At 36.1% G+C, this 22,909-nt stretch overlaps 6 protein-coding genes across 10 annotated transcripts in view; 3 read left to right on the top strand and 3 right to left on the bottom strand.

The window, feature by feature from the left end:
* LOC112455984 (protein unc-45 homolog B-like) overlaps positions 1–2,137 on the top strand; it is a 3,738-nt gene extending 1,601 nt beyond the window's left edge. The window contains exon 4 of the mRNA XM_025018231.1: positions 1,991–2,137. Coding sequence (XP_024873999.1) covers positions 1,991–2,137 — 147 coding nt within the window. The remainder of the gene's footprint in view (positions 1–1,990) is intronic.
* LOC112455980 (tubulin-folding cofactor B) lies at positions 1,964–4,297 on the bottom strand. The gene is made up of 6 exons (XM_025018226.1): positions 3,937–4,297; positions 3,719–3,862; positions 3,521–3,608; positions 3,248–3,439; positions 3,087–3,159; positions 1,964–3,005 (listed from the first exon to the last, which is right to left on the bottom strand). The coding sequence occupies exons 1-6, from the start codon at positions 4,054–4,056 to the stop codon at positions 2,888–2,890; spliced, it is 735 nt and encodes a 244-aa protein (XP_024873994.1). The 5' UTR covers positions 4,057–4,297; the 3' UTR covers positions 1,964–2,887.
* Positions 4,298–5,353: 1,056 nt separating this feature from the next.
* LOC112455981 (sentrin-specific protease 1-like) lies at positions 5,354–8,916 on the bottom strand. 3 transcript variants are annotated; one of them, XM_025018227.1, is made up of 3 exons: positions 8,716–8,916; positions 7,832–7,949; positions 5,354–7,516 (listed from the first exon to the last, which is right to left on the bottom strand). In XM_025018227.1, exon 3 carries the CDS (start codon positions 7,446–7,448, stop codon positions 5,703–5,705), a length of 1,746 nt encoding a protein of 581 aa, XP_024873995.1. In that variant the 5' UTR covers positions 7,449–7,516; positions 7,832–7,949; positions 8,716–8,916; the 3' UTR covers positions 5,354–5,702. The 3 variants fall into 3 exon arrangements, with proteins under 3 accessions (XP_024873995.1, XP_024873997.1, XP_024873996.1); XM_025018229.1 differs by having other exon boundaries at positions 5,354–7,421; positions 8,716–8,915; XM_025018228.1 differs by lacking the exon at positions 8,716–8,916 and adding an exon at positions 8,430–8,621.
* A 753-nt stretch (positions 8,917–9,669) lies between these two features.
* On the top strand, positions 9,670–13,060 carry LOC112455978 (threonine aspartase 1-like). Of its 2 annotated transcripts, none has more exons than XM_025018224.1 (10): positions 9,670–9,842; positions 10,049–10,168; positions 10,261–10,328; positions 10,427–10,698; positions 10,770–10,849; positions 10,988–11,055; positions 11,132–11,248; positions 11,342–11,525; positions 11,594–11,745; positions 11,909–13,060. In XM_025018224.1, the coding sequence occupies exons 2-10, from the start codon at positions 10,129–10,131 to the stop codon at positions 11,999–12,001; spliced, it is 1,074 nt and encodes a 357-aa protein (XP_024873992.1). In that variant the 5' UTR covers positions 9,670–9,842; positions 10,049–10,128; the 3' UTR covers positions 12,002–13,060. The 2 variants fall into 2 exon arrangements, with proteins under 2 accessions (XP_024873992.1, XP_024873991.1); XM_025018223.1 differs by having other exon boundaries at positions 9,670–9,831.
* Positions 13,061–13,067: 7 nt separating this feature from the next.
* Positions 13,068–16,466, bottom strand: LOC112455977 (exostosin-2). 2 transcript variants are annotated; one of them, XM_025018221.1, is made up of 9 exons: positions 15,384–16,465; positions 15,135–15,318; positions 14,920–15,059; positions 14,609–14,834; positions 14,362–14,542; positions 14,100–14,266; positions 13,808–13,951; positions 13,390–13,518; positions 13,068–13,328 (listed from the first exon to the last, which is right to left on the bottom strand). In XM_025018221.1, exons 1-9 carry the CDS (start codon positions 16,112–16,114, stop codon positions 13,107–13,109), a joined length of 2,124 nt encoding a protein of 707 aa, XP_024873989.1. In that variant the 5' UTR covers positions 16,115–16,465; the 3' UTR covers positions 13,068–13,106. The 2 variants fall into 2 exon arrangements, with proteins under 2 accessions (XP_024873989.1, XP_024873990.1); XM_025018222.1 differs by lacking the exons at positions 13,068–13,328; positions 13,390–13,518 and adding an exon at positions 13,533–13,661 and having other exon boundaries at positions 15,384–16,466.
* A 687-nt stretch (positions 16,467–17,153) lies between these two features.
* Positions 17,154–21,561, top strand: LOC112455979 (ras-related protein Rab-35). The gene is made up of 4 exons (XM_025018225.1): positions 17,154–17,223; positions 17,315–17,704; positions 19,009–19,433; positions 19,652–21,561. Exons 2-4 carry the CDS (start codon positions 17,653–17,655, stop codon positions 19,778–19,780), a joined length of 606 nt encoding a protein of 201 aa, XP_024873993.1. The 5' UTR covers positions 17,154–17,223; positions 17,315–17,652; the 3' UTR covers positions 19,781–21,561.
* Positions 21,562–22,909: the final 1,348 nt, after the last annotated feature.

Consider the following 22,909-nt stretch of genomic DNA (forward strand, 5'->3'; position numbering starts at 1 on the left):
CTCGAATTTCTGGCTGAAATTCCTACGTTTTTTACTCACTAATCCAAACAGTAACATACAAGAAATGGGTATTATATTTGTGCTAAGTATGATAAGAAACATGGAAGACTTTGCTGCAAAACTCATCGAAACAGACATAATAGAACTACTGAGGTCATTGAGCAAGAACGATACCATCCAAAACAAGAATATCAAGGAATTGACATCCATTGCTTTAGAGGCTGTTGTGGGACGATCTAGTAGAGAAGAACTCATTATCATGATAAAATGGGAACGTGATGCAGCATGTCGATTAGGACAATTAGACCTTGTAAATCGTTTGGAAAAAAAGTTATGGGTATATGAACATACTAAAAATGTACCCTTAAACGTATACTCAGAATTCGGAAAGATACTAACAAGACGATGATATTTTTGTTGAAAAAATACAAAATATTTGAGATTTAAATGTCGTTTATATTCTTTACATTTTAAATAAAGTGTTTTAAATAATAAAAAAAATGTTGCATTTAAATTTTTACAATTTTGTCGTAATCGTGCAATCATATAATTATATTCGTGTTTATATAAAGTATAATATATTGTATGAAATAATACGTACACGAAGATGAAACACACGGTATACATATGTATCACTGGGCCGAGCCCGCGTTTATGAAAGTCGCATGCCATGTAGCATCGTGCCTCATTTGTTACGCCGGTCAAGAGATCTAAATGTCGTTTATATTCTTTATATTTCAAATAAAGTGTTTTAAATAATAAAATAAATGTTGCATTTAAATTTCTTTTGCAATTTTGTCGTTTGAAACGTAGTCGTGCGATCATATAATTTTATTTGTAATTATATATCTTTAAATATATGTTTACTGTGCAGGACATATATACATACAGTTTATTTATTACCTAAGTTTGCCAAAGTGTAATAATATTAATATTTTGTATGAAATAATACATACATACATACATATATATATATATATATATATATATATATATATATATGTGTGTGTGTGTGTGTATGTATGTATTATTTCATACAAAATATTAATATTGTCGGCCCTGTGATATAAAATCGCGCTTTTGGAAGTCACGTGACGTGCAGCGTCGTGCCTCATTTGCTACGCCGGTCACGTGGCTAGAAACGTTCGCGACAGTGGCTGTGTTCAGCCGAACCTCTGCTTAGCGAAGCGAAAGGTAGCAACTGAATTTGATTGGTTCTTACCTTTGGATCCAACCAATTACACTTAATTGCTACCTTTCGCTTCGTAAGCAGAGGTTCGGCTGAACGCAGCCAGTGTTTTCTATAGGTTTGTTCGCGTTGCTTGAAATCCCCAAACATTTTTGCACTTGAAATGAGATAAATATATATTCGGCCGTTGGAGAGAGAGAAAGCGAAGATGCTGAGTGCAAAAAGTGCAAGCAACGCGAACAGACTCTATGATATATATCTATATCTGTCCTTGTCCACCAATCCGCTGAGTCGCATTCGAATGGGATTGGCTCTTACTTTTAGAACCAACCAATCAGCGCAGAGTGTTGATAAGACGAACTTTTTGTTGTGTCTGCTGAACACGGCCATTGAGAGTGAAGCTTTTACGTCTCGAACACAACCGCGCGCAATATGAACACTCATATGTCCTCTCTGGTTGTCTTATTATAGTCTAGTTATTTGTAAATATTTGCCACATGAACAAACATTTCACAGCTTACATGAAAGATTGATAGCGTTTTAACAATAGAAAAACCGACGATTATTAGTCGGGTTTGAACTCGGATCTCGGATCTTCGGCTCATTAGAGCAGCGCACATCTTTCTGCGCCACAATCGCACATAAGAAAGAAAACGGAAAAATACATTTGGAATTAGAAATCGGAAACTGGAATATAAACTGGAATATAAAAGTAATGATTAATATAATATTTCTTATTAGAAATTTCACTTATTATCGGCCATCAATACATCATGTCTTTAAAATATTTTTAATTTGCAGGCTGAATTACAACAGGATATAATAAATAGTCATGATGATAAACATCAGGCAGAATTGCAGATACTTCGCTCTCAATTATTAAAAATGACCAAGGAAAAAGAGCGAGAAGTTTCAATGCAGGAAGTAGAAGAAATGAATAAACTCTGAAATCATGCAGCCGAAAAATCGAAAACGATAACATTGGAAGCTGAATTGTCCACAAAAAATTAAAACCAAAGATGTGTGAAATAAATTGCTTACATTCTCTTGTGTTTCGTTTGTTTAACAGATTTAAAGCTCTTAAAACGCATATTAATGTCTGTGTCACGAATTTAACTCAAGAATGATATAATCTTGAAACTAAATTGGAAATGTACAAAGGGAAAGCATAGGTACAAATTTTGTGTTTACAAACAACTATGATTAATTGTCTAATTCTAAATACTAACAATTGCAGCCTTTTTCTATGTCAGCAATAGTATTATATGCATCCAGGATTGGAAAGCTGGATACAATTTCCAAATATCAGTTCAACTTATTCAAGCAAGATCAAAATGTTCAACATTGTATTTGATATATCAATCATTCGCGTAATTATAAGGCCAATAAAACCATAAAAGTATGTGAAGAAGATAATCATGAGTGCACACTACGACATACAATTTGTAATTTGATAATCATATACTGTTATTATTTCGCAATTACTATTCTTCGCACCTCATCCTGTTTTAATATCTGTATTTTCAGACTTAGAAAACAAATCTCATCGATTGGTGACCAGACACAATAAAGCGTAAAATACAGAATTTTAATTTTTGTAAGTTCTATTTAACATTTAAAGACTATGTGATATAAAGCACCAAGTTTTAAATTTTTCATAAAAAAAGGAGGTGTCCGGAGACAATTATGACAATTGTTTTACAGTTCTTCGTCCATGTTGAAATCTTCCTCGGGAAAATCTCCAACCTTCACGTGTGCTGGCTTTACAAATCCACCATACTTCGGGGGACATTCGAAGTATCTTTTACCACCGACACTGTCGACGACATAACAAATGTGAGAAAGGAAGAAAGATAAAGTAGTAATATATAATTAAATTGGAATTAAATGTATTCACCTCCCATCGTTCTTGCCAAGAGGCTCATCGTATTTAACACCGATCCACCAGCCTTCTTTGAATTCAGTTTTACCTAATAAGAACATAACATTTAAACATAAATAATAAAAAAAATACTTTTAGTAAAAATATGACTGTAAACGTGTTAGGATTCTACCAACCGACATATAAGATAGTAGCTCTTCGCCTCGGCTGATTTGGAACGGACACTTCGCAGCGGTCTCCAACTTTACATAAACCAGCCAAGTGTTCCTCCGCTTCTTCTTCCAGCTTCTTCTCTTCCGCTCTTCTTCTCGTGTCTTCCTCATTGTACTTTCCCAGCTTATTCTTCTCCAGGAATGCCTTAACGGTGTCTGCCAAAAAGTATAAATAGAATATACATCTTATTCATTCTTATTCATTTGATTATAAGATAAATACAAACGTATTCTCACCTGTCTTTTTAGCGTACTCCTCCTCAGATATCTCAAACTTCTTCACATCGTCTAGATTTTGTGCGATGCATGAGAAATTATCGATAACCTGCAATTGTTTGTTACATTTTATTCGCGATTTTGCAGCTGCAGATGTTCGAAGTGGATGTAAGCCTCAGTAAGATGTAAGCTTTCGTGTTGCAGTGTCCGCATACTCACGTGTATCCTCATCCCATCGTCGATCGGGTATGATCCCAAGAGACGCTGTCCTTCCTCCAATCTGCCAATGAGCTTGTCATTCTTATCATAAACTTCAACGGTCATTGTGGCCGAGTTACCGCCGGTAAGAAGCTCCAGTTTGCCCTACAATTTCGCCTTGTAAATTTCTATATGTATAATGCACAAGCGATTAATTTAGGAAGAAAGAGGCGTCTTACCTTAAATTCATGGATAGTTATACCCTTCTGAAAACGACGTTCCACCCAACATGACTCCTGGCCAGAGTTTGTGATCGATAAATTCACAAAATCGGACGTGACCACACTGCACGCGCTCATTTTACTTGATATTTGCGATATCCGGTTACTGCGGAATAGGTTAACCGATTTCAGACGTTCGCGTATCTCTTACACCATTGTTTCCGAATGCAATTTTAATGAATTTGTTAACCCTATTTCTGTATACAATCGTATGAAATAAATTCACGCGCCTAGTGTTTTCTATTCGCGTTAATTACAGAAGATGTAAACATAAACAACAGCTTGACAGAACTCCCGAAGCTCCAGCGATATGTCTCATCCCGCCATTTAAACCGATATATATGTATATGTATATATATATATATATGTGTGTGTGTGTGTGTATGCATATGTGTGCGCTAGTCGCCGTCAAATAATTGTTAAATAAGCTTGCATATTAATTATACAATATCAATTCTGTTAAAGAGCTTTTTTATAATTTTCCTTTTATACTGTTGTTTATATGTTTTAAGAATGTTCAGAAAATATACAGAATGAGTCACATAACAATTAGGAAGTTATTTCAAATTATTTCAATATCGTAATTTGCTTTAGAAATTATTTAAATATCAATAATACAATAAATATTATTAATCAATTTTAAAGTGTGTTTATACGCACCCACACACATATACATGGTGTTAGGTACTGAAATGAGAGGGACATATAATTATATTTTAAAGAGAAGAAAAAAAGGATGAGGAGAAATAAAAAAAAAAGAGCGTAGAAAAATATTATATTTCACAAAATATTATTTCATGACCGAAGAAATTAGCTTAAATAAATATCTTACATTTGAGACCGTAACAACATAGCATTAGATGCGTGTGAATGACAATTTGAGGGATCGAAAATAATACAATGTCTCTGCCAAATATGTTCATTAAAGTTATTTATTTTAAAGTCATACCTAAATTAATACGCGTTTTTGTTGTATTAATGTGGATAATCGTAAACAAAATATCAATACTATAATCCAAAACTTCAACTTTATACATAAATTAATTCCGAAACGAATAGAAAATATACAAAATGTTAAACGCATGTTAAATTGAAAGTGGTGCGGCTGTACAGTCATGGACGGAAGGATTGCCACACTTTCATTCAGTAATTTCGTATTCTACAAAAATGAGATTTCGTCCTTACGACTTTCGAGGGTCACGACGCTCGTGAAAACTCGTCAAAAAAATAAAAATATTGCAATCCTTTCGTCCATGATTCGTTAAAATGATGAGACTACATCACCGTCTTGCTTGTACAGCGAAAAAAACACATTTTCATACCTATATATATGCACATGTATATCTATATTAATTTGTTTACACTTTATCCAAGGATAACCGAATTATAATTATTATACAAGATAAACATATATATCTCTCTCTCATTCTCCACGTCGTGTTTTAAAACAGAAATGTGCTCTTAAGAAATAGAGATACGAGATTTTTCGTTTCTTTTTTTAATGACAAAGCACAGATTACAGAAAGGGGTTAAAACTTTCTCTTTCTTTCTCTATTCTTTTCTCTTTTTAAGAATAGTAGTACAGAATTATGATGTGTTATTTCCAAACAATTCTTCAATAAATTAAGCTGTTCAAGTTTTATTGCAGTACAGTTTCATATCGTTAATCTGAAGTTTCTCAATAGCATTTACCATTTTCGATCTTGTCGAAGCAATAATGACGCTTACAAAAGTTTACCCTTCAGTATCTCATAAACCATTTTGTTTCTAAAATACGGCATGTCCTCCTGCGTGAACGTTATCTTTTTGTTCGCACAGACGTATTCGGCGAACATGCAAGAGAATACGCCACAATCGCTGCCGTTCATTTGTTGCGGAATGTTCTTGGCGGGCTTCAATTTCCAGTCATTCATGTTATAAGGTTGTTTCTTTTTGTCTAAACTCTCATCTTGTAAATATTGTTTTAACGCCGCCAGACATTTTGGATTGTTGCTGCCCATACTATCGTAATAAACAATAGTTTTATTCCTGAAATCTACTATTGACATACACCAATGAATGTCCAAATGTACAGGCACAACCATAAGATCTTGCGCAAATATGTCTACCTTCCTGGTCCATCGCTTTAGCGACGAGTGACCGCCCGACAGAAGTTTTGGATAGAAGAACGTGTTCATCGCGTGTACTTTTGGATAGTTATCCGAAGATGTGCCTCTGGCGATCAGCAGATTCATATAAAAGTTAATAACTTCGTCGTTCAGCCAATTCAAGTCGGCGAGCGTGTGAAGATCCTTTCGGGTGATTCTCAGACCGAAACCTTCTGCAAGAACCTCGCCCGAAGGTCCTGGCGCGATCGCGCTTCTCACTTCTCGCAACATCACGTCGGTTAACGTCGGCAACGCCGGTTCCTCTGGCTCTTCCCGGTCTTCTATAACGGTCATGCATAATTTCATAGAACGCGCCAGCTGTTCTTCCAGGGCTGCTGCTCGCACGTATCTGTTGTGCTTCGACAGGACGCATGTCATCTTCTTCAGTTCTTCGGCCTCTCGGTTCCGTTGTTCAATACGCTCGTCGAACTTCTTATTAACTTGCGGGATGTAATCTTGCCTCATGATAGCTTTCGCGGCCAGCTCGTCGCGCAACGAATTAGTCGCGGCAACCTTAATAGGTAACCTTGACGCAGGAGCACGTCTCACTGCACCACTGGTACTGGGTTTATCAATTGGAATTATTTTATTGGACTGCAGATATGCCATGACATCCTTGTCAATCCTATAGTTTGAAGTAGGAACTATTTCTTTGTCTATTCTAGCACAGTTTGACATGCTGCTTCTATGGTATGACGGTGTCATCGTCTTAGGTATATTAGCGACAGATGAATGATTCTTGTTGTTGCGTATTAGTATTTCCGACTGCTTTTCTAAGTCAATTACTTCTATGGGTTTACGCCTCGGTGTGTATTCCGTACGTTTATCGAATACCTGTATTTTATTTTCTGGAAGCAGTTTTTGCAACATTTCTTCATACTGATATTTCTCCTTCAGTTGATTAGTTTTGGATAATGTGGGAGACTTGTGACAGGTGTCCGGCATCCTGTGTTTGTGATGGCAAATAAACTCCTTAGGCGATTTACTGTGATGCAGGGGAGAACAGGTACACTTACAACTGGAATACATAACTTCGCGTATATCGTAATGTTGCGGCTGTTTCTTATGAGTACCGTTCAACTGTGCGCACGATTTTATCGGCGAGCATTTCTGCTCGCCGAGAAACGTGATATCGTCATCGTCGCTATCATCAACGGTAACATAACGCGGCTCCCTTGTATGTGCCATGTTACAATTGGATTTAAATTTCTTGGGTGTTATATATTCTCCTTCAAAGTTGCGGTCCTCGGAAGCTTTCCGTTTCTTAGAACCTTCATCCGCCCATCCTAAGATTCTCTTCAGAAAATTAAATATCATGGTCATTTTTAATATATATATAGATCCTGATTATATTATTGTCCATTCAATATATGTTATTAGTGTAGCTCGATCTAAAAAAAAACAAAAAATAAGAAATTCTTATGTATAAATGTTGCCCTTAATATAATTTTTATATATCTTATACTTATACATATAAATATTGCAGACAAAAACCATGCAATGAAACTTTATAGCAAACTATAGATGCCAAGGGAGCTATATGTCCCATGTATAATACTAATGATATGCTCATCCAATTCCAAATTTTATTTATTTTGTATAAGACAGATACAAAGTGGGATATCATATAACCTTAAATTTTTAATAATAAATATAAGAACAATCTTCAATGCTTTGACATTCTTTTACAAAACAGGATTACTCACATTGGGCTTTTACATCAGGAAATTAGACCAAAGGATGTATAACCAAATGCCGATCTATATCTCGTTCGATCTCTAACAAAGCCACCGAGTCTGTGAGAACTGATAATAAGAATTCAACCTAAAAGAAAAGACCATCGTTATCATTTGTACCTCACAAAATTATCATCAATTAAAGTAATTTGGTCGCCTATACTATTCTGCGCTAATGTACAATAAAAGGTCTGTTTGTTTTACTTGAATGTACACTCTCTGTACTTAAAATAAAATAGGTATGTTTGAAGTTTAGCAAAAGTGAGAAGAAAAGTTCTAGTACAGTCCATGCATCAATAAAAGAGCTAAAGATTTCTTGTGATTGAAATAAAAGACACATATAATTTAACATCAGACAAAAAAAGAAAAAAATACAGAAAATTCAGCTATAAAAAACAAACCTAAAGACTACTTATGATTATTATGAAAGACATGTAATTTAGTATCAAACAGAAAAAAAGAAAGGATAAGAAAATACAGGAAATTTAGTTACAAAAAACAAAACTTATACATAAAATTGTGTAATTATAAAAACACAACGGAGACGCAGATACATATATATCTTCACCGGAAAAGATACCCGATACCCGATGTCAAAAGCAATTTTTGGCGGAATATACATTGGATATCTCAACCAGGACACTCTGTGTCGCACTTTCGTGCCCCGATGCCTTTTTTCACACGTAAAAACGTCCGTAGATCCGGTCAGTGCGGAATAGCGCGGACGTGCGAATTCATTATGAATAAAGAAATCTCGATTATGCAAATGTATGCGCAACGACGTGACGTGAGTGAGGTTAACCTCATCGCGCGCGCGGCGTGCGACGCACGGACGTGTTCCGGTCGATGCTTACCCGAGGGCTGCGCCGAATTCGCCGTACGTGTCGGAGCGGGGCCTGGCCCGGGCGACGCCTTCTCATCCGGCCTCTCAGACGCGCAATTTGTCGTCCATGGAACATTTAATTTGGCAAACGTCGCGAACATAACCAGCGGTGGCGTACCCTCCGCGTATCGCGCTCTCGGCTACCATACTTTGCGCGGAGCAGGTTGGCCACTCCCGGCCCGCGTATTTTTTCGACTCAAGCGCCTTCTCTGCTTCTCTCTCGATCTATCCTTTTCCTGCCGCATATGATACACGTTTGATTGGTTTCGGAACGAGCAAAAAGGAGGGAAAAGCCGAATCTCGGATAAGAAAAATTATTCAGACGCTTTTTGTAAAAATAGCAAATTAATAATATAAATCTTCGACCTTTTGGTAAAAACAAATTTTCGTAAAAAAAAAATATAGATACACGGTCGATCGAGCTTTTTTAATTTCAAATTATTGAAATTAAAGGGATTTAGGGCGCAACACATACATATAACGTTATATGAGATTTATTATTATTAGATATATTTATAACGTTTTCGATTCAACCCAGCCAATCAAAAACGCTATCGTCTTAAATCGTCTTAAATATGATCTTGAGATATGTTATATCAGATTCTCTGGCTGGATAGAATTTTATAAGATTAAGTACTTGACGTCCGGCGCTTGACGATTCCAAGCAAGTTTTAGGTGATCTTAACTTTATAAATGCCTATAACTAATTATTATAGTCTCGACATTTTGGTGTTGGACTTTTCGTCTAAAAATAATCTCAGAAATCTGCCCTTGAGCACAGTTTAACCAGTTACGATAGTAGCCCGCTGGTATCTGGTATTGTTCGTTCGATTTCGTATCCACGTGAAGTCGGTGAAGTTAGTCGCATGTCGCGTTGCGCACGCACAAGCACTATACGCAACCTACTTCAGCTTCAAGGAGCAGTGCTCCCGCAGCAGCACTCATCTCGTGGAGTCTCGCTTTGTTTTCGTTTCGACTCGTGCGTTTGCGACGAGTGGTTCACGCGTTGGAAATAAGAGGCAGTTAAAAATGTTCGCATATACGTACAGTTTTTAAGTTCTTGAAGAAGAATCCGCAAGATCGCAAGGTCTCACAAGAGTAACAATTACAATTAACTTTAATTATGTGTTTACAAAGTCTGAGATTTCTTTGAGGACACACCGGTGTCGTCGACACTTCGATTATGCTATAAATTTTGTTTAAATAAAAGCCGTATTGCCAAAACACTGTGATTTATTATGTTTAAAACTCTTCTGTGTTAGGTTGATTTTTAATTTTATTCATCTCGGTACTCCTTATTGCAGCCTGCGAAGAATTTTGTACTCCGAGAGAAATATATAAATAGAATAGAAAATATATACTCGAGATAACAAGATTCAGTCTAATGAGTGATAATAAGCAAGGATTTATTGCTGTACATGTTGGTATGTAATTTAGGTATTTAGGCATGACTTGTAATTAATACATATTTGTATCTAAGCTGTCGTAACATTTCGTTATTTTTTTTTGTTGGCAGGTGCTGGACAACACTCGGCGTCGCTCAGGGAAAAATATCAAAAGTTATGTCGCGATGCGTGCAAAGTGGTAAGATTTTCCAAGTGATTTAATTACACGTGATATACCTACATGTCTATAATTTTCTGTAAATTCTGTATTTTCCTTATGGCTATATGTTTCATCAGGCAGCACAAAGTTTGAAGTCCAATGGCAGCGCATTAGACGCAGTGGTCGAAGCAGTGGTTGTATTGGAAGATTCTCCTATGACAAACGCTGGATTCGGATCAAATCTCACGTTGAATGGAACGGTGGAGTGCGACGCGAGTGTAATGGACGGCAGCAGTTTGCAGTATGGTGCGGTCGGTGCGGTTAGCGGAATAAAAAATCCTGTTTTGTTGGCAAAGCGTTTGTGTGAGCAGCAGTCCATTAAGTTTGCATACGGCAGAATTCCACCTAGGTGCTCCTCTAGTTTTGAAATGTTAACGATTGTATTTTAAGCATTGTTATTAATAATTCATTCCTTATTAGCTTTTTGGTTGGAAATGGAGCACATATCTGGGCACACGAAATGGGCATACAAATTTTACCACCGGAACAATTAATATCAGGTATATAGAATTTACATAAGAAATGTTTAAGTTTTTAGCAAACCAAATTGATTTATAGTTTCTATGTATAAATTGCAGTATTTTTTATTAGTGTATATTAGTGTATGTTTTACTTATTTATCCAATGTATTTCCCCAGTGAGAGCACAAAAGATATACAAGCATTATAAAAGAAAAGTGGAAGGTTGCAGTGCCGAGGTTCAAAAGGTATGAAGAAGTTACTTTATATTAGTTTGATTTTAAGTAAAATTTACTTTTAATCATTTATTTAATTATGCTGTAGTGTGCTAAGAAAAGGATGGACACAGTAGGTGCGATATGTGTTGATGATAATGGAAATATCGCTTCGGCTTGCTCGAGCGGTGGTATAATCTTAAAATATCCCGGAAGAGTTGGGCAGGTATTTATTTATCATATCGATATTTGTACAAATACATTTTTTTATATGTAAATTTCGTTGTAGTTTACCGAATTTTTTTTGTTCTGATTTTAGGCTGGAGTATGGGGCTGTGGTGCCTGGGCTTGCAAAGATACTCCGTATTCAGTAGGCACTAGTACTTCAGGTTGTGGAGAACATCTTGTGCGCACCTCGTTAGCGCGTACAGTTGCGGAAGCTATCTCAGACACATCTTGTCCGACTACGAGTTTGCATCGAGCAATGAGCACAGATTTTATCGGTATGTCGCAGATTTAGCATAATTGGCGATTAATGAAAACGATGACAAACTGTTTGTTTTGTCTTCAGATTCGAAATTTCTCCATGGACTTGAACAGAAACTCGGTGGTGTCATCGCTGTACGGTATTCGCCACAAGAAGGATCTGGCGATTTTCTCTGGAGCCATTCCACAAATTCTATGATAATAGGTTACATGAATACATGTGAACGTGCACCTCTGGTATGTATTTTATTTTTTTTCTTTGCACTATTGTAAAGTAGTCTTTATATACATGTTTATAAATGTAAAATATTTATTTCTAAATATTTCTAAATTAATTTATAAAATAATCATTAATATGAAATATAAGTCATCTTTGTTAAAAAAATCCATTTATTTCTAGAGTTACATGTCGGTCTTACCATCGCATGAGGTAGGTAAGAAAGCTGTTGTCGAAGGTGTCTGCTTTAAACTAACAGAACCTGACAAAGTCTGAGAACGAGATTACATACGTCATCTCTCAGATGTAATAAACTTTTATAAAGAATTATTACTTACAGCCTAAAATATCTTATATATAAAATTTTTTTATAAAACCACGATAATTTCATGAAATACATAGATGCTGCCATTAAATAATTTTCCATGATCACAATTTTCTACAGCAAATATATTTTCCTAAATTTTATATTACTGTAAATTACAAGTACCTTGTATAAATGCAATGATGATTACTGTTAACATGTGCAAATACAATCCTGATAACAATTTGAAATAATATTTTGTTTATATCGATTTATATGTTTATATATACAGAAATATTTCACCTATTATATAATACATATAAAGTACATGTGTATATAGTGTCCCATTACAACCAACAGAGTCTAGAGCTAAGGTGATATCGAGATCACTTTTTAAATGGAATTGTAGCTAATTATTCAAGTGTGTAATTTAACTGTGTGTAACTTAACAAAATCTACAATTTATTTCGAGAGAAAATAAATATATTTGACACTATCAAGAAAAAAAGATTGGTTTACAATCAAAATACTGTACAATTTCAAAAAGAAAATTGATAAAGTAAATATACATTATAAAGTTCAAATAGGAAAAGAGAGAACTTGTGTCGTATACCAAGGGAGATGACCGAAGGCATCTAACCCCTTCAATCGAAGAGACTCCGAAACAATTTTTACAACTCAGAGACTCCAAAACAATTTTTGTATTAATAACTCATTGTTATTCATAGCTAAATAACGCAAAGCGAGTTCAAACTATTATCACGAATACAGAATGTAATACGAGTTTTAAAAGATTTTGTAACAAACCAGCGTTACGAGTGAAATATTTTTATATGCTATTGTATTATAACCATTTTCATATAATATTGTAAGAAAAAATACCGGATCTAATTTAGCTTTGAATAAATCTGACTCTATTATAATTAGACACTTTATATCTCAACTAATAAATATGTACATTCTCGATAAACTGACCTTTTTCTTCCTTTTCAATAGATTTCTAACCAGGATCGTAGTACTACGATTTATATCAAACCGACTTCCATGATTATTTCAGTAGAAAACTATATACACAAATTATAAACTGCCTATGTCGTTGAATCGTTTCAATTTCTCCGGAAATACGTCTTTGAAGAGCACCGGATCTGCACGAAACTCAACTGACTCCAACGGCATAGTCCCATAAATAGAAGAAAATTTATTTATACACTGTGTTCGTTCCACCATGTGCGTCAAATCCGCGGACAACATTTCGGTATTGGTACACTCGGGACATCGGAACTTCTTCTTTGGTGTCACCTATAAGATTTTAGACAATTTTTTAGATAACGCCAGTACATTGGTTAAAAGTCTTGCCTACCTTTAATGGTGCTTTCCCAGTAATATTTGCTACCAGAAAATTCATCGCGATGTCCTCGCAATTCATGTGCTCGTCGACCCATTCCTTTATGTCTCCAGGCATGGCCGTAGTATATATGTAATTCCAATACTGAAAGACATTGAGAAAGACGTAAAGTTTCATGTGATAATTGCACGATCCAATGCTCGTATGAGAAATGGTGTAATTTACTTTGTTGGATTAACTTATATGTTCTTGAGGTGAGGATAACAGGAGAGGATGTTAGTTTTTTGCTGGAAAAAATAAAATCAAAGGATTTTTAGTAATATGTTTGTGACCTGAAATGTTAAATAAAAATGTTGAATACAACAATTGAGCGCGTTGTTGAACAGAGAACAGCATAAGCGTTTGTATTGTAAGTTTAACAGCATCAGCTTACTTTATGATGAAAAGCCGCCCCTGTTAAAACCATAGAAATACTATTCGTCCATTCGCTTTCGTACTTCCAACAGTTAGTGCCATTATCCCACATATGTAAGCGAGACGGAAATCCAACGATTCTATCCGGGAATTCTCTCCACACCTACAAGTTTACCATATATGTTTACAATATATGTTTTAATTCAATTAGAGTATTAGAAAAGATAATATAAATATACTGTGTATGTAATTTTCAAGATATATAAATATCTCAAATACTTGTATAAATATTTCAGACAAATTAGCGATACCTCATAAGCGAATTCCACTTCATCAGCAGTCAACATGATAATATCATCATCTATTGATAACACTGCTTCAGTTTCAATCTCGTCATATGGATAGAAACGGTTGGACAACTTATTTTCTTTCGTTTGTATTACTTTTAATGGCTTACTGACTTTTGGCCACCTAGTTGCTACAATGTTACAATATTGAATTATGAAGAATAAAATTAACGTACGTACTTAAAACTTAATAGATAATTAAGATGAATATATTAAAAACTCTTACAATGCGGTGGATCTTTATGCTGATTATTCCAAATTACTAGAACTTTGGACAGACTCGGCACCTTCACAAGTTTATTAATTAATAGGAACAGCAACTCCAGTCTGTCGTACGTTAATATTACAGCAGTAAAGCCACGTGTCTTAGGAGCAGTCACCGGCAGAAAAAGTGGTGAAGGCTTTCCCTGCATAAAACGATTTGCTTGACATGGGAAAAGATCAAGCTTCCTTGTTTTAGTAATTCTATCTACCTTGTAAGGTGATACGTTCCAATATGAGTAATCTCGCGTTAAATACGGAAATACGCGATCCGCAAGTATTTCTAATGTAGTTTCGGTGATCTTCTCCATCGAACTGAAGTAACGATCGTAGAGCCACGCATTCTGTTCCTGCATCTCCGTGATGCGTTGGTGAGATATCTTTTTTAGCAGTTGTATCGTTAACAAAATGTCAACTTCACGTATAAAAACAGCAGCTCTGACGATAAGAGAGAATTTATAAATGAAATGAATCATGTATTAAAAGATAATATAGAAAATATTTATTTATGAGTGCATCTTACTTGGTCCAATCGATTACGTCATGAAATGGCATTATTAGAGAATCAGCTATAATTACAGGTATACAACCAGCAGCCATCGCATCCAAGAGTGCACTTTGGGCAAGTCTAGCACCACGAATTATCAGACAAAATGTTGCTGTCTAAAGATAAAAAAATATACTTTCAATCATGTTTTAATAAAGGAAAATATTTTGCATTAATTACAATTGTATTACTTGCAAGCTATCAGGATACTTGTATATATCTTCTCCTATGCAACGTATTGTATTATTCATTGGATTAAAATGTAGACATGGACCCAGCACCAAAATGTTTTTTGGATACGTCGTTTTTATTTCCATCAAATCTTGCTCAAAAGCAGTATTAATGTTGATTTGCGAAGACATCACTAGCCATAGTCTAAAATATAAAACAATCGTTACTACATATATGTGTAATGAGACACAACACGTGCATGACATTACCTCATATTACTATGATTCGTTTTCAGATTATTTACAAGTGGACTGTAGACCGGTAGACTAATGTCGAAGCTAGGCCTGTATGTCAACGATGACATTCCAGCGCCTGCAATCATCGCTCTCCCTACCGGTACATCGATGACCGTGTTGTAGTCTGGTACGCTTCCAGGCACCATATTGAAGATTAGATGATTCTCTCCTTTGTTCCAGAAAGGTAACGCTCTCAGCGCCTGAGAGACCTCTTGTAATCTCAATCTATTCTGGTTGAGAGTGTCGATGGAAGGGACAAAAATGCAAGCTTCGTATGGGTTAGGAGTATAAAATTTACTGCTGATAATAGCACTCAGAACTTGATAGAACTCTTTCGTCATCTGGCCAGTTACCGGTCTATTCGCGGAGTCCAGGTATACCTTGAGCGGATAGACGTACACCAGAAGCTTGGTCCCCTGGCTGCCGCATCGGTACACGTTGAAACAGGAGAAGTATGTGCAAGAAGAATTGGTCGCGTCTGCTGCACTCGAGTCGGCAGGTAACGTTTGGCTGGGCAAAGCGTTTATGTCGCTCAACGTTATAGGAATATGTTCGGAATGTTTCTGCGTATTGCCAAATTTGAAATAGCACACCGAGATCAGTACAATAAATAATGTAAATAGTAATAGACATATCATAAAGATATTGTGATAATGGTATGAAATTCTGTTGGCTTTATGTGCTATACGTGCCGGTAATACCATGTCTTTTTCTTTCTTTCTCTCTCTTCCTATGAGATATCGCAAAATATATTGTTCTATACAGATCTCATTCAAGTATATAAATTTCCCTTCCAATAACGTCAAACATCTGCAGAGGGTATAGTTGACAAGTTGACATGTGAAAGAGAGCTGTCACATACAAGTATTTATCTCGGTACGTATGCAATTAAAATAATTCTCATTGTTAAGATCACTCTTCCTCTCGTTTTTGGATTCACAAAATTGTCATTTAGACTATTAGTGCAAAACTAAGAATACTTTATGATGTAAATACGGTGTGAATACATAAAATTCTGTCATGGTGAGGTTAGGTTATATTCGTAAAGTCAATCAAGTTTGTTCGTTTTATTTGCGTCCGTACTGAACATAAAGGTCTATTCACGGATAACCAAAAAATGGACCAATCACGTATCTAATACAAAGAACATAGTAATATGATACTTTTTACGCTAAATTTGGTCTACTTTTCTTGCAATTATAATATTATTATTTATGTAACAAGGTTTTAAAGAAATTGTAACCGTAAACATTACATGAAAAAAATCTTTAGAGGCTCAGAAATTCTCTCATTGCGCAAGGTTTGTTCGCGTTGCTTAAATCCCTAAACATTTTTGCACTTGAAATTAGATAAATATATATTCGGCCGTTGGAGAGAGAGAAAGCAAAGATGCTGAATGCAAAAAGTGCAAGCAACGCGAATGGAGTGAATTGCACGATATATTTTTTTGTCTTGTGTTCTTTTTTGAACGTGTGTTTTATCGAATACAAAAGTAAGAAAGAACTAATCACATGGATGCATCCAATGCCACGTGCTTCAATTTAGAATTCTGCTTAACTGGGTCTTCTGACGACAATTTGATACTTGTGTCTTTTGTATTCTTCCAATTCGCGTAAGGCGATATCGATAGTTTTTATTCAATTTCATATAATTGCGATCTCGACAAAAATGGGACCTGTGAATCGAGCATTACATTGTTCGCGCTGGGGCGCTGAGAACGCCACGCCGCCGTCAGGTCGCCCGCGGGAAGGAACATGGCGGCGATGACAGGCTGGTGACAATCTGATATGTGGGGATGGGCGTCGCGCTAAACGTAGGAACGCGGCCTTTTTTTTCCTCCCGCCGTAATGATAATGAGTGGTGATACCGCGACGTATGAACATGGCGATCATTTGACACTGCAGTCGTCCTCCGATCCAGACGAGTCGCGGGTACTGCTGGTGATCCTGCTACTGCTGGGGATCGTGCGGGGGTAGCGATCCCACGACCCACGTTCGGTACCGAAATCAACAACCGACGTTGGCCCAAGGCTCCGCGATAACACGCGCACGGAGGGCTCCGCGAAGGCCGGAGGAGATCCACGGGAGATCGAACAAGAAATACCTCTCGCAGGCGCGCCGCGTCGACTTGTCGTCGGGAGGCGTATAGCGAGAAGACGTTCCGTTCCGGACCGGAGGCTGCGAGTCTGCGGACAGTGCGACGCAGCATCGAGGGAGGAGCGACGCGCGTCATATGCGCTAAGATGGCCCGGGAGTACGATCATCTGTTCAAGCTGCTCATCATAGGGGACAGCGGTAAATATAATGCACGCGGGTTTGCAGCATCACCGTGCGCCGAACCGTCCGCGGTGACGTACGATTTCTCGTTCGTCGCGTTGGCCACGCTCTCCTGCGCTCTATGTATAACCTCCTTTGTTTCTATCGCTATTTTTCTTTCTCTCCCCCTTTTTCCCCCCTTCTCTGTCTCTCTTTCTCTCTCTCTCTCTTTCTCTTTCTCTCTCGTAAATTTCATTCCAGATGCGAAAGACGTGAAAAGATTGCGGCGGAAAAAGGACGGATTGTGTCGCGCCGAGCGTCGCCATGCGAGCTGATCGCCTGTCATTACGCGGTTTTAGCGGCAGTTTATTAAATGATGGGGCCCGACAATGGACTATACATGTCGGCTATCCATCGCACCGCCGCCCGGCGTGGTGCTTAGATTTCATGATGCGAAAATTGTTCTTCCTGCACGACAGATTTAGAACGGTGGTGGAGGATAATGCATCACGTCGCGATAATGGGGAGCTAAAAATAACAAAGAGATTAAATAAGAGAGAGAGAGAGAGAAAGAGATTAAGTAGGATAATTTTTTATCCTATTTAGTTTAAAGTGGATAGAATAAACTATAAAATACAAAGCATCTTGTATTGGAATAATATGGAAACTGAAAGATATTTGTTATCATTCACTCATTTCTTTGTGTATTTATATATAATGTTTTCTCTGTTCTATTTTCTTTCTCTTTGATGTTTCTCCTGATAGTTAAGTAATTTTTCATTCTATTTAATTTAATATAGATAGAAGTAATTAATAGGTGCTGCACTGGACTGCATTAGAACTTTTCTTCTTGCTTTCACAAATTTCAAACATTATATATATGTATATACACCTATTTTAGTTTAAGTACAGAAAGTATACACTAATTTAGCTATAAAAAAAATAGACCTTATATGTCACAATGTTACAATAGTTATTTGTGCAACAAGTGCTGTAAGATGAAAATTCTCAGGTGCGGTGACCGCACTCGCCTTCGGCTCGTGCGTCAACTCTGCACCCGTGAATTTTCATCTTTACGCACGGCTTGCACACCCTATTTTATGTTGCAAGTGCCTGGAAAGTAGTCTATCACGCACGCGTAGCGTGCGTAATGGGTCACTTTCCATGCACGTGTTACATAAAGCGTCTTGTATAATGCGTCTTGGAATAATATGAGAAATGACATGTGTTTGTCATAATTTTATTTTGAAAATATTTATGCCTTTCTTTTATGCCTTCTTTAAACAACTTACTTATATACATCTTAATATAAAAAATAATTTTTTTCTATTCTTTTTTTTAAGGCGTAGGCAAAAGCTCGCTGCTTCTAAGATTCGCTGACAATACCTTCAACGGCAGTTACATCACTACGATAGGAGTGGACTTTAAGATACAAACCGTGGAGGTAGACGGTGAGCGGGTAAAGCTGCAAATTTGGGATACCGCTGGACAAGAACGTTTCCGGACAATAACTTCAACTTACTATAGGGGAACGCACGGCGTTATAGTTGTGTACGATGTGACCAGCGGTGATACGTTCGCGAACGTTAAACGGTGGTTGCATGAAATCGAACAGAATTGTGATGTGGTTAACAGGGTACTCGTAGGGAATAAAAATGACGCACCTAATCAGAAGGTGGTGTTAACGGAAGACGCGCAAAGATTCGCCAATCAAATGGGGATTCAGTTATTTGAAACTTCCGCTAAGGACAACATCAATGTCGAGGAGGTATGCGTATATATATATTACGTTGGTTTCTTTTTGTTATTAATTTATCAGGCTGTAAAATAAAACTAGAAACTTTTTTCAACTTGTTTTACGATTATTTCTTTATTGTACTGATGATAAGATTACTTTATGAAAGTTGAAAAATACTTTAAATTCAGCTAAATTAATTTATACTTTATACACCTCACTGTAAGTTAATAGTAATGCGTTACTTGCAGATGTTTATGGCAATAACGCGGCAAGTGTTGCGGACCAAAAAAGAGCGTAAGGAGCGACAAGCCATACAGACTAATGAGACAGTCAACTTGAGGAAAAGCACAAAACAGCACAGGAAAAAATGTTGTTAGCGAGCGTTGTACAAGCACGCTACTCCCTATAAACGAAATATTCTTTGATACGATAATTAGGACAGAATAAAACAGAGAGCATGTGTTAGTATTACGAGCGGACATGAGACGCTGGAAACCCTGATATTTTCTAACACTGAGTTTTGTATTCCAATTACGATACCTAAGATTGTATCCTAACTAAAGTATACTTTTTTGACGTTAGTATTTAACATAATAGAATCGAAATGTCGAACGAGCGCGTAGGGCTTATTTAGTGAACACGATATCGTGTATGCGGCATTCTTTTTTAACGTGTCGAATACTTTCGCGTGCTGCGTTGAAGAACAAAGGCCTATTCATTTGTAATATTTACGGAAGGGTAACTCTCACTCACATATACGCGTATATGTTAAAAACCATCGTGTTTTACATACACACATTTTATACACAAGTGGCGTTTCATATTATGTAATCGTTAAACGAAACTAACGAACATCTTCCGCTAATTTTTCTAGGGTCATTTTGAGCATTGTAAAATTTTGCTGCATTGAACAATGAGTTACCATATGCTAAATAAGTCGTGTTTAGAGCGAGTAGGATTAAAGTTTCTTGAACAAACGGGCGACAAATATTGTTAGCTGGTCCAAATAATTTTTAGGGCGTTTTATTAGTAAAATTAAGGTTCCTGTAGTTCGATGACGCTTTCAAATACGATTTAAAAGATTCAGTTGGAATGGATTAATGATATATGCAACGGCATTATACATGGTATAAAAAAAAGATTGCTATACGAAAATTGCTTGGTCATATGAAATTCAACATACTTCCTGTCGTAAGACTGTCACAAAATATGAAGACTAATCAACAAGATTTATTAACAATAGCCGCATTTACAATATGTATTTCGTAAAAATTTATAATTAGTTATAATTAATTCTTATTAAAATTTTAAAATTGATGGAATCTGCGAGCATCTAATTTGTACATTAAATAATATATTTAAAAGCACATTTTTTAAAAAAAGTTTTAAATAATACCCTATATAAAATTATCGAATACGATCTTCTTTCTTATAATTTTTTAAGATTTTTAAATTTGCTAGCCAAAAGTATCAGTTATATGTTATTGCTTCCATTAGGATGCGCAAGTATTTATATCGCGTGCATCATTATGCATTAATAAAATATTGAACAGTATTATCTTATTTGTTTAATTCTGTGTATGAATCTAATGTTTCTTTAATGGCTCGGTAACGAGGGAAAGACGAAAAGCTTGTAAACGTCCGAATTTTATATACTCAAATATATAAATACGCAGGTTTTAAATTGCCCATGCATTTTTGCGACAAACACATATACATATATACACACATACACACGATTAAATATTTATTGCAGAAGGGTAGATAGCAAGATGATAAAATATAACGATCGGTCATGTCCAGCTATGACAGAAGCTGTCTGTATTAATCTGTGATAATAGTTAAGATAATGTCGCCAGCTGCCACTGTAATACTGCTGCGTGTACCTTATACTCCCCGCTCCCGTTGTAATTGTTGTAATTAATATCGCTATTATTTCCTCTTTTTTTTTTCTTTTTAGTATCAATTACATATCTCCCTTAGAGGCAATAAAGCGACATCCTACAATGTGTACATATTCTCAACTTGCCAGTTTTAGTGGCATATTCACCAAGTATTTCAATCGAGCATATTCAATCTTGTTTACTGTTATACAGTTGCAACGTTGTAATATTATTATACATACGTATGATTATAAATAAATAGGAGTCTACATGTATGTACGAAACAAGTATCACCTTCACCCCCCTCCCCCCCAAGGGCTGAGCTGATTTCTACTCCAAGTTAGACGTATGTATTTTTCACGGAAAAATACCTAAAATATGTAAATATATAACGAAAGCTTTAAATTCGAACGTGAACGAACCCAGCCAATCTAAAGCTACATTGTTTGATCGATTTGGGTAACGCTCAAGGATTCGAGCCTCGATGTTATTGTCTACGCACTGAAATTCGAGTTCGAATCGAGCAAATATGTTACACGTTCGCGCTTGAAACATAATAACGTGGTCGTGTTTTGATCACGAAATTCCAAAGCATATTCACGCGTGTTTATCTCTTATTTATGCGCGAAAAGAAAGATACTGGCTCACACTTGTGACCTGTTATTGTTAATGTTTCTTGCGAAAGTACGATTTCGAAATTCACGATTTTCGACGATGAGACGCTACATAGGTATACAATCTGCGCAAAAAGAAGATAAAAATACATTCAATAAAATACCAAATGAACAACAGTGCTCTTTTACGTCTAGCCTCACCAGTATTTTCAAAAGAACACCCATCATGTAATATATAATTCTTTGTAATTATTCCTAAGTTACAAAATAATTTATACTTATGTCGTATGTCTTTCTTTAATGAATCTATAATAATAAAATCCGAGAAACAGTTTTACGAACGTAGAATATCGGCACTGCTATTTTTAATTTATTCTTTATTTATAGAGAATAGTATAATTATAAAAAGATGTATTATACACTATTACTTATTCAAGAGATTTCGTAATGGCATTTTTGTTGCCGTCTCTCTTTTTACACGTAATAACTCTCGTATCCATCATCTTTTTTTTATATATTTTTTCTTATTTCGCAGAATTATTACCGCCATTATATCATTATTATTCTTTTACTTTGCAGTTAAACATTGATCGTTCATAAGAAAAATTGCCGATCTTTTAAGATGGCATAAAATTTTGATGAAAATGTATATCCGCACGCTTTATTGATGTAACACGCAAAGTTTTCTCTTTTTAATGTTAGATTAATGAGAAATTATCCAATTCATCCGCGCGCGAGAATAGGCGACACGATCCCGTGTTGTATTTGCAATTGTTCTGCATAATGAGTATGTGCAAGCAGCTGTTGGTGCATCGATCGAACGAATATCTGGAATAAATTAAAATATCTCGCTCACCCTCGCACTCGTAAAATTTCTTGTGATAAGTGCGAATCGCATATGTTTTCCTCGAAAGTTTCGTTGATTATATATCGATAAACGTTGCTTTAACAGAAATGGTTTAGCTTCCTCGACACAACTGGCAACTTTATTGAAACATGTATTACACAC

The sequence above is a fragment of the Temnothorax curvispinosus genome, unplaced genomic scaffold (genome assembly GCF_003070985.1).
Source record: "Temnothorax curvispinosus isolate PA1 unplaced genomic scaffold, ASM307098v1 QBEX01006556.1, whole genome shotgun sequence".
NCBI classification, from domain to species: domain Eukaryota; kingdom Metazoa; phylum Arthropoda; class Insecta; order Hymenoptera; family Formicidae; genus Temnothorax; species Temnothorax curvispinosus.